This window comes from Pagrus major, chromosome 1 (genome assembly GCF_040436345.1).
Source record: "Pagrus major chromosome 1, Pma_NU_1.0".
NCBI classification, from domain to species: Eukaryota; Metazoa; Chordata; class Actinopteri; order Spariformes; family Sparidae; genus Pagrus; species Pagrus major.
In genome coordinates, this window is record NC_133215.1 from 31,765,573 (window position 1) to 31,779,710 (window position 14,138).

Genomic DNA, 14,138 nt, shown 5'->3' on the forward strand with positions numbered 1-14,138 from the left:
ATTTTAATATATTTATTATATATTATACAGCACAATTATGAGGGAACATAGCTGGATTACCCTGTAAGGGGGCCCCGAGGCAAAAATTTCCATTTGGACCTGGGGCCCTGGGGCAGTTATCTAGTGATATTAATTAAAACATTTAAATTAAATTTTAGTCACTGACTATCTAGATCTTTTTTCTAAGCGAACCAATTGCATCTCCATTCAAATGCATGTCACGTACAACTGTAAGTGAACCCATCGTCGTTCATACTGCCACGGTGTTCAGCCCTGACTCTGATGGTACACAGTTCTGCAGCTCAGCAGCCAAAAAAACAAAAAACAAAACTTGGCACGTCATACCAATGTTATATCTTGAAAACTTATGTCCTGAAGAAAACATGCACGCTAAGGAATCCTTTGCCACGCAGCGGTTAAAGTTTGCACAAGCATTGCACACAACTCAGAATAGTAACAGCACACCAAGCTAACGTGACCGAAACCAGAGACAATAACGTCTGGCTGTAACATGCTACCAGCTAAACCTCTGTTGAAATCTGTGACAAGCAAGTGACATCTTTGCTAACAAAGCCAAACATCAAGCGAGTGCAACAACCCAAGACATACAACTTAGCAAGCCAGCTAGCATTACTATTCAACAGCAACAAGTCAAGCTCAGCATCTGTCTGCAGTCTTTTATTTAGTGAAGGTGTCAGCTTCCTCTCTGGTCTCTCCACCCCTCCACAGTTGATGCTGAGCCCGGTTCTGTTACCCAGCTCCAGTTCTATCTGTGTAAACACCAACACTCCACAGCAACGCTCCAAGCAAAGTCAGCAACCCACTCATTGCAAATTAAACATATTCTTTGGCATTTGGAGATGACCATAACACAAACAAGTACTTGTCAGTCCATGCATGGTTTAACCAACAGTTTTCATTGTCAAATTTATATTTCAGGGTTGACTGAGACATATTTTTAGTAGAGCACTTGCCTACTTATGACTGTCAATATCCTGATGTTTCTGGCCGATTGGTACGGAGCATGAGTAATTCTCATCAGAGACGAAAAGAAAGCGAGATGTCTCACTCGATAGCTTCTTCCATCATCAGCTCTGGAGTAAACAGTGTTTATAATTCAAAATGTTATTGATTAAGGCTTTTTTTGGTTAAAAATCAAACAAACAAACAAAATAACAGTTTTAATGTCTTCTGGATGCATTTTGATTAGGTATATAATATGGGTATATGGTGATATACATCACATCTACAAGCATATGCGTGTGAGACATACATACACCTGTATGTCGGTAAAATATTTTATCACTTATCAAATCTATGTATGCTGGGCCACCTTTGCCGTTTTTTCCATTACATCTGCCAGCCTGGCTCTACTTGGTTTGATTCGGCGCAGCAGGGATTTGCATTTCCACTGAAGGTGCTGCTTGAAGGTGTGTCTTAAACCACTGACACGCTTAACTTGATCCCCGCAGTACTATCGAAGAATCACCACGAGCAAAGTGGGTCCACTAATTCAGTTACAAACATGTTTAATTTCCTATAACTTCGTCACAATAAAAGCCCCCCTGTTATTTAGTCATTTAAAAGGTTTAATTATGAAGCAGCATCATCGAACACGACGAAACAGTTAAACACAGCAGATGTTTAAAGTGCAACCAGGATGAGAGAAACTAAATAGATTCAGTTAGAAGCTACAAAGTCAGATGTTCCCTCAGGAGCTAATGGAGGCCAGCATGGTGCAGAAAGAAGAGTGAAAAAATGACTTACATTCTCTTGGTCACCAAAAAAAAAAAAAAACTTCTAAGGAGTGCTAATGTGTTAACACTGTATTTGCACCTTATTTCTGCTGGCTGCAAGTGAATTGGAAAATCAGTTAATGCAGATTTCAGTAAGTTGTAAACCTCTTTGTACAAAGGCAGATTAAGTGAAAGTATGCTGTTATATTGGGGGAACTATATCAGTTTTGTATACAATAAACAATTTACTGTTGCACTTTGTATATTTATTAACCGCTACAATTTTTTTTTTTTTTTCTTGCGTGTCACTTCCCACCTCGGTTTGCAAACTGCTGCTTTTGTGGGCCTGTAAAACCCACTGAGACAAGCGTGTGATATTCAGGCTACATACAGATAGCAATAACACCTTAGTTGTTCAAAGTAGCTGGCCAAAAAAAAGTGGGGGCTTTTTGTATGGACCTAGACAGGTCATCATTTAGAGGAGAGTCTTTGGTCCTACGGTGAGTCCTGATCAGTGGAGCCGCCTCCTGTCGTGGCCTACATCCACCTTGATCTCAGCCTGCCCGGGAAGCCTCATTATCCTCCCTGCATACCTCCTGGAAGCTTCTGCTGATCAGTAAATGCCACAAGTTCCACTCCCTGCTGTCTCTGGGAGCTCTCGCCAAGGGAGGAGAACATAGAGGAGGAGAGAAGAGGAAGAAGATGAGACTTTCTTTCTTTCTTTCTTTCTTTCTTTCTTTCTCCCTCTCCTCTGAGGAGAAAGCTTGATGTTGGCACTCAACAAAATCTGCTGTGAGTCAAATCCCTTTTCCCATTTCAAGTGTTGGAGCTCAACGTGAAACAGCTCCAGCGGCGGAAACAAGCAAGCTGTCGATACTCCAAAGGGTTCACCATTTTACTGATGTCTGAAGGAACACATGCTCTTTTAGCAGACATTCACTTTGGTTTTATTTGTTGAGCATGGCACACCCAAACTCTCATTACATGTGACTGCTTTGTCACCCCTACGTTAACAAGAGAAACTGCTGCAGTTCTGAACTGTAACATTATTCCTGTCTTGCCTCTGCCACGGGGGACAGCTTATGAATTAATGAGATGTCAGCAGAGATGTCACGTCTTTATCCACTCTATCTCTCCAAAAGAAAAAAACAACCTCCATGGAGGAATTGATACAACGTAGCACCATGAATCTTATCTGTCTCTGGTGGCTTGACTCTGGGGGCCTCATCTCTGAAAATGCTCGCTCCTCATGTTTTCTTATGACGGCTATACATCTGGAATAAAGGAACAACAGGAATAAATCTGTGGAATCCACTTACGTTGACATCATGAATGAAATTAATCACAATTCATGTGGGATTGCAGTGTTGGGGGTAACTTCTTACAAAGTAATCCATTAGAGTATTCAGATTACTTTTTTGTTGTAACGAGTGATGTAACGTGAGATGGCAGAGAGGACTGCATTTACTTTGTGGAAATATTCCCATTATTTAGAATTTTTTGGCGAAAAGGACAATAACAACATCACAGTGAAATACAAGTCGTGTCTGGAGGATAAGTGCTCGTCAGCTGCGAAGAGCTCTACTTCAGATTTGAAGAATCATCTGCAGGCTGAACACAGCTCCACAATACTGGTGGTAAACATCATAAACTAGGCTATAAGGCCTGTATTATATTGTTTTCATTGAGACAGCTGTGCCTAATACTGAATGCCTCTGCCCAGTTCACTGTCAGATTGTTAGCAAAATAAAGAGCTGTAAGTGTTTTATTGTGTCTGTCTTCTCTATTGTTAGGCTGCGGAGTCAGTACATTCAAAGGTACATGTACATTTGGCTACACGCTGTCTGGATGGCAGTAATCTTGTAACATGCTTTTAAAAGTAAAGTTATCCAACAATAAATAATAAAATGGTAATGTGTAACAGCTACATGCATAGTGGTTTAGGGGTTGTGTTGTAATTTTAGCTTTTGATATATTTGGGTTCAAGATTTTCTTAGCTCAAACAGTCAAGTTGTTTTATAGCCGATTTATTTTACATGAATTTATTGTTGAGAATAGCTTGAAATATTTGGAAATTAAATTGCTTTCTTGCCGAGATTGATATCACGCTAATGAACTAATTAGAAGCTGTGAGACACCAGCGCCTCTAAAGTTCTCTGATTAAAGGGGCAATTTGTAAGATGTGGCCAACATTCAAAAAAATGAATTAACATCGACATAATGTGAAGACAGAATGTGTTGACGTTATGTCAGAGACATCTGTGTCTTGTGCTGCAGAGATGTTTACTGAAGTTAGCATGCTAACCAGCTCTGAGAAATAGCAGTGCAGGTCTATCTGTTGGTTGGTTGGTCCGATCACTACTTAGGGTCCAGACAGATATATTTCGACAACTATTCAATGGATTGCCATAAATTTGTGAAGCCATTCAGTGTGCTCTGGGTGAAAGTTAGGATGAGGTCTTTAAGGCAATATTATGTAACTTTTTCACCTCAAAATAACAGCTTCAGAATCATTTCAGTGGTACAGAGTCTTGTAAAAGGGTGACTGGTAGGGCAGGATCACAGTGTTACATACATGTTTACTTCAAGTTTTCAAGACATAACATTGTTATGATGTGATGAGTTTTGTTTGTAGTTAGCACCTACATTACATCTGACAATCTGATACAGACCTGAGCATTGTATTTATGACAGTGGTGTTGCATTCAGAAACTGTGGGGAACGCCAAATCACACAAAATGCAGATTTTTACACAATGTTGCTTTAAATATTAATAAAGTTTAGTTGGTATGTAAGCAGTGACAGACAATTTATTTTGTACATTAGTACAGTCTCACAGAGCAGCTAACATCGCTGTAGACTCTTATTCTTATTGAAAATGTATAAAGATATAAGGTGATGTCTTAAGTAAAGTAGGACACTGACTCCTCATCTCCAGTATAACCTACAGTATGTGTTTACTGTATATTGCCGGCTCAGCAGGTGCCCTAAAATATGTGCTCTGCCAGCAGAACATTATGTAAACTACTGTACCTTCGAAACAGAAACATTACTAACAACCCTTAAGAAGTTGCTTTGTACCTTCAGTTATGTGGCCTCCATAGACCTTATGCCAAGGCTGTGTGGAGCAATTACACTGTAATCGATTGACTTTCTGTGCCAGCAAGGGTGGGTGTTACCTCAACCATTTCATCATGTAATGTTTTCAGTCGAGAGCATTCATGTAAGAGGTGGCTTGATCTTTGTGTCTATACAAGACGTAAGATCATCCTGAAGGCCACCTGGATCTATTTTAGTCTATCTGCTTTAAATTCTGCACAAAGCAGTGTCTGGGGCACAAATGCAATTGCATTGCAGCAATATATTCTGTCGGGGCTTAGCAGCATTACGCCGGCAGGGCATTAGCTGAGTGTAGTAAGCAGACATAGCGATTAAGACTGTGTGACCATTGACTGGTGTTGGGTGTGGCGGCGTCAAAATAAGATGCAGGCTTATCTGACCGTGGTTTATCCGCCCCTCTGCTAATGCTTGAGCCAGTATTCACTCAACAGTCATAGAATAACCTGCTGGTCTAAAAGTTTTATAATATGTGGATTCCTTTATAGCGTGCATGCAAAAAAAACTGTTTAATACTAAAAAGACAGAAGGGTTTTCCTCTCTTATGTAACAGACTTTTAGCGTGCACTTTTTTATCCAAAACTTTCTAATAAACCATGAGCATGGTTGGACAGGCACTTTGGCTACTACCCAGTCATCTTTAGCTGTCCTGTTATTTTCTATAAATGTTACTGGCTGATAAATCCAAGTGTTTTGGGAGCCATCTGCCCATGTGGCTAAGGGACAGAATGAATAGCTTTCTGCCTTTGTGTATGTGTGTGTATGTGTGTGTGTGTGTGTGTGTGTGTGTGTTTAATGCTGCTACAGAAATTCGCTCTTTGTATTAATGCATTGTCAGTCTTTTGAAGGCTCTTGACCCTAGCTGCTGTCCGCTGTGCATCATGGGAGATGCAGGTGGTACAGATTCTCTGAGCTAAAGAAAATCCACTTTAAGGTCATGCTCAAGACCGAAATGTATCAAACTGAAACCCCTGCAAGCACCCCCCAATAAAGTTTCAGATCAATTAATGTGTTCATGAGCTAACCACACTGAGGTGTAGAACGTCATTCCCTAAAAACACAATGTAGTGACAAGAAGTTGAAGCACTGAAAGGGTTTGAAGTGTCGATATTTGAGAGCTAAAAAGTCATTTAAATTTTGGTTTCAATTGAAGACTTAAGGCAGTTGTATTTACTGTATTTGAACTAAGCATTAAAGAGTACAGAGAAATCAGTTGAAGTATCAGTTGAAGTGTATGTTATTAAAGGCATTGAACTGTCGAGAGCAAGGAAGAAAAAAGAAACAGCTGAAATGTCAATTCAACTGGAAACAATGACAGTAATTTAAATTTCCAATGAAGTTTAAACAGGTGTGTGCACTGTAAACAGTAAAGTTTCAGTTGGTATGCAAGCAGCGAAAGCACTTGAAGTGTCGGTTAGAGCATAAAAATGCGTTGAGGTGTTGAAGTCGACGTACAGTATCAAAGTTGAAAGTGGTTGAAATGTCGGTTGAATATGAAGCGCTGAACATGTTTGAAGTGTTCATTAAAGTGGAAGAGATGACAGTTTATTTTCAAGTGTGAGCCCTGTCGGCATTTTAATTGTCGGTTTGTGTGCAAACACTCTTCAAGAAAAATGACAGAAAATCCACTAAGTCAAGCTTTAGACAACAGTTAGTTGAATAGAAAAACTGCAAGAACCTATAGCTACAACTCCCTAACCCTTCCCCTGCAAAATCTCAGTCAAGGCTCAATTAATTTATTGAGAAGCAGAATCTGAGGAGAGAACTTCGTTAGATAAAACAAGGTTATTCAGCGTCACATAACGGACCAAGAGGTTTCCTAAATGAAGAAAATACTTGTTGTAAAACAGAGATAAAAGCTACCCCTGTGAGGAGCTTTCCTGAAATGTCTCATGGTGAAACACCTCAAGGTGTTATTATAGTGGAAGGACACATTGTGTTATTCTGATGTATTGCTTTCACCACTTGACACTTGAGTAAGTGTCTCATCTAAATGCAGGAACTGTCAACATCTAGGTGCTACCGCAACAGGTCTGAACAGACTGATAATGAGAGTCAGGCTATAGTTTTAGATGAGGCGGCACTTGAACTGGCTGATATGACGAAGCACTTTTCTTCTCCGACAGTCTTGCTGTCTTTAGTGCGGGCGCTGCATCTCACAGCAGCAGCAACAACAACAAAGCAGCGAGTGGGTTCTCTTTCTGGAGTCAGCTTGAAAAGAGGCACCCACGCCGGTTCATCTCTCGTCTCGAGCGCCCTCTTTGTGACCTTCACTGCCTTTGGACATTTCACTCATCGGGCAATTAGTTCTCCTGTGTAAAGTTTGAACGTGATAAAAATGTTGTATCTGATCTCTCTCTCTCTCACTGCGTCACCTTTCTTATCTTCCCTCCCTTTACAACCTCGTGCTCTTTTCCCTCACATGCTTTCATGCACACAACCAAAGCAGGAATGCACTGTGACATTTAAGTATCACAATTTTATTACAAAAATTAAATTCTTCATCTCTCAGTTTTGCCATGCTTGGAGCATATAACAATACAGTAAAAAACCCAGACCCAGAGAAGATAGTAAAGCAGATTTCAACAATGCCTTCACAGCACTCTGTCATTCATGCTGTTACTATACAAATACTGTAACATTCCTAATACAGAGTAGTACAAACACCTGCCAAAACACATCATGTCAGATAACAAACTGTAATTAAATTACATTTACCAGAGGAACAAGGAACTCAACCCAGCTCAGAAAAGAAAACAGAAACCAATAAACATTGAAATTGCAACTTATAACATACTGAAATGTGCTGAATATTTGTACCAGCCCAAGGCACCCAGGCTTTGTAGCAATGTTGGCAAGTTAACGACATTCTTACAGAAACACTTGAAGCGAACAACGATTACAAATTGACTTGTACCACAGTCTGACTTTGCAGTGTCCTTCAACATACCCTCCTCTCCTGGCGATCTCTTCGTCAGTCACAGTGCAAGTTCCGGAGGGGCGGGGCAGAGTGAAGGGGTGGGGGTGGTGGGGGTGGGGGTAGTGAGAGTAGGTGGGTGGGGTGGGGGTCTTCACAGGGAGCTGGACCGCGTCAGACATCACTTCACAGCGCCAAACACTGACAAGAATTGGATGGACAGCGTAATCTCCCACTCACCAGAGGGGAAGGGGGTGGGAGTGATTATGTAATTCCTCACTTGGATTGTGAATTGTCCAAACATAAGGCGCAGATTGCCAGCTGCCAGTCCAAGACCAAAATAAGCCAAATGAAAAGCTTAGGTGTGCTTTCAACTGAACGTCCGAGGGGGAGAAAAAGGAGCAACAAATAGCAGTACTTTCTCACCAAGGTCTTCGAGACGAATTAGATTTTTTTCCCTCAAGATGAAAAGTGTTGTTTTGCACATAAATACCTAAGAATGATAAAAATCCCAGATTTAAGCTTACCAATAACTTAAGTAGTCTCTAACAAACGTCAAATGAAGACATGAACGACAAAAGCTCAGAAATACAGAGAGGCCTTTCTTGAACGGTGAAATGCAGTTCAGTTGAGCGAACGGCAAGGCTCGAAGGTCCATTTGGTCGCTCCGCCAAATATTTCGATGTTGCTCTCCGTCCAGGAGAAGACGTTCCCGGCCGGTGCTTTGCTGTTGCAGGTCGCCAAGTTGTAGATCTCGGCGATAGAAAGTTTCCTATTCCAGATATTCAAGTTTGCTAGCTCGCCGACGTAGGCTTGTGTCGCGTCGAAGCCTCCTCCTAACGTGTCCTGTGGAACAACGCAGACAAGTGTTAGTCATCAGTGTACATCAAAGCTGTGTAGAGTGTAAGTGTCAGCAGCCTATTTTGCAAAGGTTATCTGGATGGAGAAGGATTTACAAGTTGAGATAACAGGCGACTCCACACTTTTTCTTGTGAAGAAACCTTAAGTTGATGTACAGTTGACCAACAAACTGTGTGAGGAGGTTTTGTTATGAGTGACATCATGTGCATTAATCCTGAACCTATTTAGCTCCTTTCAGCTGAAAAAAAAAAAAAAAAAAGAAGGGAGCATATGGGTTATCGTATCTTATATTTTGCTGGAATCATGAAGTGATTTTAAATTAACAGTGTAATTTGGCCGAATGCTTGAGTACATAAAGATCTGTTAATAGTGAATATGCCTTCCATGTTTGCCACAAACCGATTATCTCTGTAAAATAAATCTCAAGTAGCGTTTCCCTGTTAAAATTCAGACAACCCGATGAAGCATTGTTATTTTTTCCAACCGTGGGATGATAAATTGCACACTCATTTGGCTAGAATGCCTTAATTAGGCACTTCTATGATGCCTCCACAATCTCCTTATAAATAAATATTCCCATGGTTAATCTCTGTCCAAAATTAAATGAATACTCATCTCAGGATTATTATTATTATTATTTGCAATCATTGATTGATATGAGTATCCACCTGCTCTTGTCCCAGGACCAGCACTCCCTCCGGTTTGATTGGGTGATAAGGTGCCAGATTTTCCCCACTGCCTCGCATCACGCCATCCTGGAAAGCCTCCCACATCCCGTCACGGGTGGTCCACGTGATGCAGAGGTGATGCCATTTCCCGTCGTTGATGAGGAAAGGCAGCTTTGCAACCTGCAGCAGAGACGTTACATCAGTCACATATTTTTCTCACCCGTTAACAATCCCCCCCATCACACTTGAGTAGCAGAGTCGCTCCCCGTCTGAAAACACATCCCTTCCACACCTTCTCTTCTTCCTGCTGAATCACTTTCCCTAACACGGATCTTGTCCTCTATAAAAAGGCCTTCTGTTGCTCACCTTAGCACCTATTTTTATTCCACTTCCACTTCTGGCACAGGGGAGTTGTCGGGTAACTCTGACTCATCCGAGCACAAAGTATAAGAACTTTCTGCACTAACTGTACAATGCTCCGCACATTAGCACGCCACATGTAAATGCAAAAAGCCACAATGGTGCCCCGCATAGGTAAAGAAATGTCTTCATCCACGATAATCACTTTTTCATTACCTTGTCATTGATCAGAATCTCCATGGGGTTGTTCCCCCACTCGATCAGCACCAGCTCGTTGGACTGACCCGGGACGGCATAGGAGAAGGGTGTCCCGACCCCGGGCGAGGCGTTGGACTTGATCCACAGACACACGCTGAAGGAGTACATCTCAGGGAGGCTCCTCTTGGCTTTGGCGTACATGTAGTTGGTTCTCAGGGGGAAGGTGAGCTGGAACTTATCAGTCGGCCTGGTCTCTTTACCTGTAGGTGAGATCAGTCAGTTACACATGTGTCATATTTAACATTCAGCTATTTAAAAAACAGGGAGTATTTTACAGCATCTGGTTTATGTATTCAGGGATTAAGTGGAGGGTGTGATGAAGATTAAGGGATTTATATGATTAAAGTGTCTTTTAATGGAGGAAAAACAAAGCTTTTTGAGGAGTTAACAGGTTGTTCAGAATATTAACCTCTTATAAAATATGAAACACTGTGCTTTTCTGTCTCTCGCCTGTACAGAAGGGCTCTCTCTCCTCCCTCTCCCTAGCTCTGAAATTCAACATACGCACGCGCATTTTGCATGTGCAGAAAAGCTGAACAAGCCTCCAGAACGCGCCAGTGCCAGGCCCACCCTGCAAACTTTCTGTGCCCCTGACCCCTGCCAAATCATCCCCCCTCCTTTGCATACAGGCTCATATGCAAGTTTGGCTGTGAAAAACATAAACTCAGCGAAGCACAAGCGCTAACAGGTCTTGAGATATGCAAAGCAATGCAGCTCTCCTCTCCTCCCTCACACTATCTGTGCGCACCGGGATTGTTGCGGCACCGTAAACGGTTCCAATACTGAAGAGTTCTTTTTCTCCTAAAGACTGGCGCGTCATTGAGCTTAAAAACCAATTAAATTACACCTAATCTTGTTTAGCCAATGCCATACAAGTCCCGTGCTCGCACTCTGTTCGCCCTCGAAATCCAAACGCACCTTTCTCCAGGTCCGTGATCCGGTGGTGCAGAGAGGTGAGCGTGGACTCCACTCTGTTCCGCTGATCGGAGTCATTCCTGGAGACCGGTTTGGTCTCCTCTAACGTGTTGACCCGGGACAGAACCTGCTTCTCCATATCGTCTATCTTGTTTTGCAGCAGGTCCTTCAGGCTGTTGGCTTGCGCGGTGTTGTTCCCTCGGCTGTACTGCTGCAGCGGACACAGGGAGACAGACACTGGGTTAGAGGACTTCACTCAATACTTTGTCTGGTGTTAAACTCACTGACACACTGCTCTGTGTGAAGCTCACAGGCTTGTCCTAACCTCACTGTCTGTTTGTTTGTATGTTCTGCGTCACATTATTCAAAAGGCAGCTGCTCTGCGCTTGGTTTACTTTACATGATGCTTCTCATTCAAGAAAAAAGACGCACTAAAACACATGTGGCTCCGAGCAGAGATGCACGGAGCCAGAACAACATCGCAGCTCTGTGTAAGAGAATGCATTCTTATTAACAGCAGGGGGGCTAATTTAATTAACTTTTGACCTGCTCAGCCCTGCCCTCTGCTGCGCGCCTACCTCTAGATTCTCCAGTCTCTGTTTCAGCGTCTGTAAGGTCTGTCCCAGCTGGGCCAGGGTGTCCGTGGTGCCCCGGGACACGTCCCCCATCGTGTTCTTGGACCCCGGCCGTCTCCCGCCGGGTCCCGCCGCAGGGAGGCTCTGGCTCTCACAGCGGCTCAACTTGGACGTTAGTTCCCTGATTGTCTCCTTTTGGTTCATAATGGTCTCCTTCTGCTGCAGCACGGTCTCCCGCAGCTGCATGACCGTGGTCTTCAGGTCCTCCGCCGGACCGCTGTTCTGCATCGTGGCCGTGCACAAGTCCATATCCTTGGGCACCGACGTGCAAATAAACTGCGTCTGTCCGAAGTCTTGTGCGGAGCTCTCCACAACAACCAGGCAAGAAAGTAGAAAAAGTTTCCACGAGAATCCGTCCATGGTTCCGGTCATGTGTCGCCGCTGGAGTGTGCCGGTGAACGTGTGGCGTCTCTGAGGTTTCAGCACCACGAAGCTGTCCACTGAAGCTGTGGGCTCTGCTCGCTGTGTGCACTTTATATAGCGGACATAAGGCAGCGCAGCTTCACTGCATCACTGAGGGGAGGCAGCGGGTTCTGCTGTACCTACAGAGTCCAGCCCCTTATTTAAGGTCGTCCACGCTGTTTGCAAAGCACCCACACAGTCAGTTCCCACTGAGGCAGAGAGCGCCTACACACCACGTCTGTGTAGTAGAGGGGATTTGTGGACTACTACTCCTGCAGTGGAGGTGGAACATTCGAAGTCTTTTAATGAAGTAAAAGTAGTACACAAATGAAAATATCTTACTAAAGTAGGCTAAAGTAAAGAACTATTATCAGCATACTGTACTCCTGAAAGTAAAAGCACTTTTCATAGTGTGACATATAAACTGCTGTCACTGATGGATTAATGTGTGAACAGCTGCTGGGCTGTTTGATATGGAAATAACTTTATAGTTTATAGTTTGGACCTGAAAATCTTATTTTGCTGCACAATACAAAGAAATAAAAGCAGGTTGTGGCACTGGATTTAATAGAGATCAACACAATTCTTGAAACAAGTGCTGAAATCAGGTTTAATTACACAGATTATTCTGCTTTTTGACAGCAAAATGAAATTTAAAGGACCCCAGACTACAATGACTTGATAAAAGTCCCCCCCCCCCCCCCCCCCTCCCCCCCTATAATTGAAAAACACAGCTGTTCTCAGAGGGAAAAAGTTTGAAGCTAAAAAGGTGGCAGGGTCCACCGCATATGAACCAAAACAAAAAAATATATGAAATTGTGTTGTCCTTTCGGGTCAGTTTGTTTATTCAGTTTATTCAGTCATGAAACGGAAGAGAGTTTATTTATCTGCCAATGAAGATCTTTCTCTTCTGATTAAAATGTCTTCCCCAAAACTACATAGTGCTCCTTTAATATAGCCTAACACAATGGGTTTCTATTAACCCATGGACGCGTCACGTGGCGGAGTTATTGGTCCACCTTAAATGAAAGCCGCTCCTCATCGTCCAGAGGAGCGGGTCCCACGGTCGGAGTCCCCCCTCCCTCCTCTCTCCGTACGGTCATCGTTACGGAGAGTGTGGCTTACGGGGTTACAACGTGTGCTTGTCAGTGAGGTTACAATACAAGCAGCCACTCACTTTTCCCACAACACGTAGGTTACTGACACTGTGTCACATCTGACTTGTGTACGGCCCGCACTGTAAGAAAAACCCGCTGGTTCTGACCGCAGAGAACCAGACACAGAGGAGGTATATGTCAAAGACAAAGCCGAACAAAGTCGCTCTGAGGCGGCACACAGCCTGGCAGAGAAGCTCTGGGCTCCTCTCATGTGTTCATGACAGAAGCCTCACCACAACACGACGCAAGCGCCACAAGAGAGAGCAGTTATATTTCCATATAATTCAACAACCTGTTAGCTAACGACCCCCGCGGCTCCCTCATGAATAAATGAGATGGAGGAGAGCTCATCATAACACATCATCAGTGATGGCAGTGACGTAGGAGAACACCGCACAGCGCGCAACACTGCAATCAACTTCCGCTGTAGTTTTATTTGGCATTACAGTGCAGGATGGGTAAAAGACTGAAGACCTCTAAAATACTGTTAACTTCTTCTTCTTCTTCTTCTTCTTCTTCTTCTTCTTCTTCTTCTTCTTCTTCTTCTTCTTCTTCCTCCTCCTCCTCCTTTTCTTCTTCTTCTGCTTCTTCTTCCTCCTCCTCCTCCTCTTCTTCTGCTTCTTCTTCTTCTTCCTCTTCTTCTTTTTCTTTTTCTTCTTCTTCTTCTTCTTCTTCTTCTTCTTCTTCTTCTTCTTCCTCTTCTTCTTCTTCTTCTTCTTCTTCTTTTTCTTCTTCTTCTCCTTCTTCTTCTTCTTCTTCTTCTTTTTCTTCTTCTTCTCCTTCTTCTTCTTCTTCCTCTTCTTCTTCTTCTTCTTATTATTATTATTTCTGTATTTTACTCCTTCTTCTTTCTTTACCTCTAAAAATTGTAAAAATGAAGCAATATGAGCAGGAAACTTACCCCATCACTCATAGCACCAGAGACAGACAGTTGAAATGAGTTAACTTTTTTTTAACAAACCAAAAAGGTTGTATGGATGTGTTAGAAATAAAAAGAAACATGTGCTGCCCCTGAGCTGATGCAGAACCTAGTTAAAATGTGTTGTTTTAAACACATCTTTTCTTAAAACAACACATAATTACATTCAATTCACAATTACGTTCAATAGGCT

The 14,138-nt window shown here is 42.7% G+C and overlaps 1 protein-coding gene across 1 annotated transcript; it reads right to left on the reverse strand.

Moving 5' to 3' along the window:
• Positions 1-7,314: 7,314 nt before the first annotated feature.
• LOC141004111 (neuronal pentraxin-1-like) lies at positions 7,315-11,911 on the reverse strand. The gene is made up of 5 exons (XM_073475610.1): positions 11,411-11,911; positions 10,836-11,043; positions 9,876-10,117; positions 9,300-9,479; positions 7,315-8,616 (listed from the first exon to the last, which is right to left on the reverse strand). The coding sequence occupies exons 1-5, from the start codon at positions 11,837-11,839 to the stop codon at positions 8,395-8,397; spliced, it is 1,281 nt and encodes a 426-aa protein (XP_073331711.1). The 5' UTR covers positions 11,840-11,911; the 3' UTR covers positions 7,315-8,394.
• Positions 11,912-14,138: the final 2,227 nt, after the last annotated feature.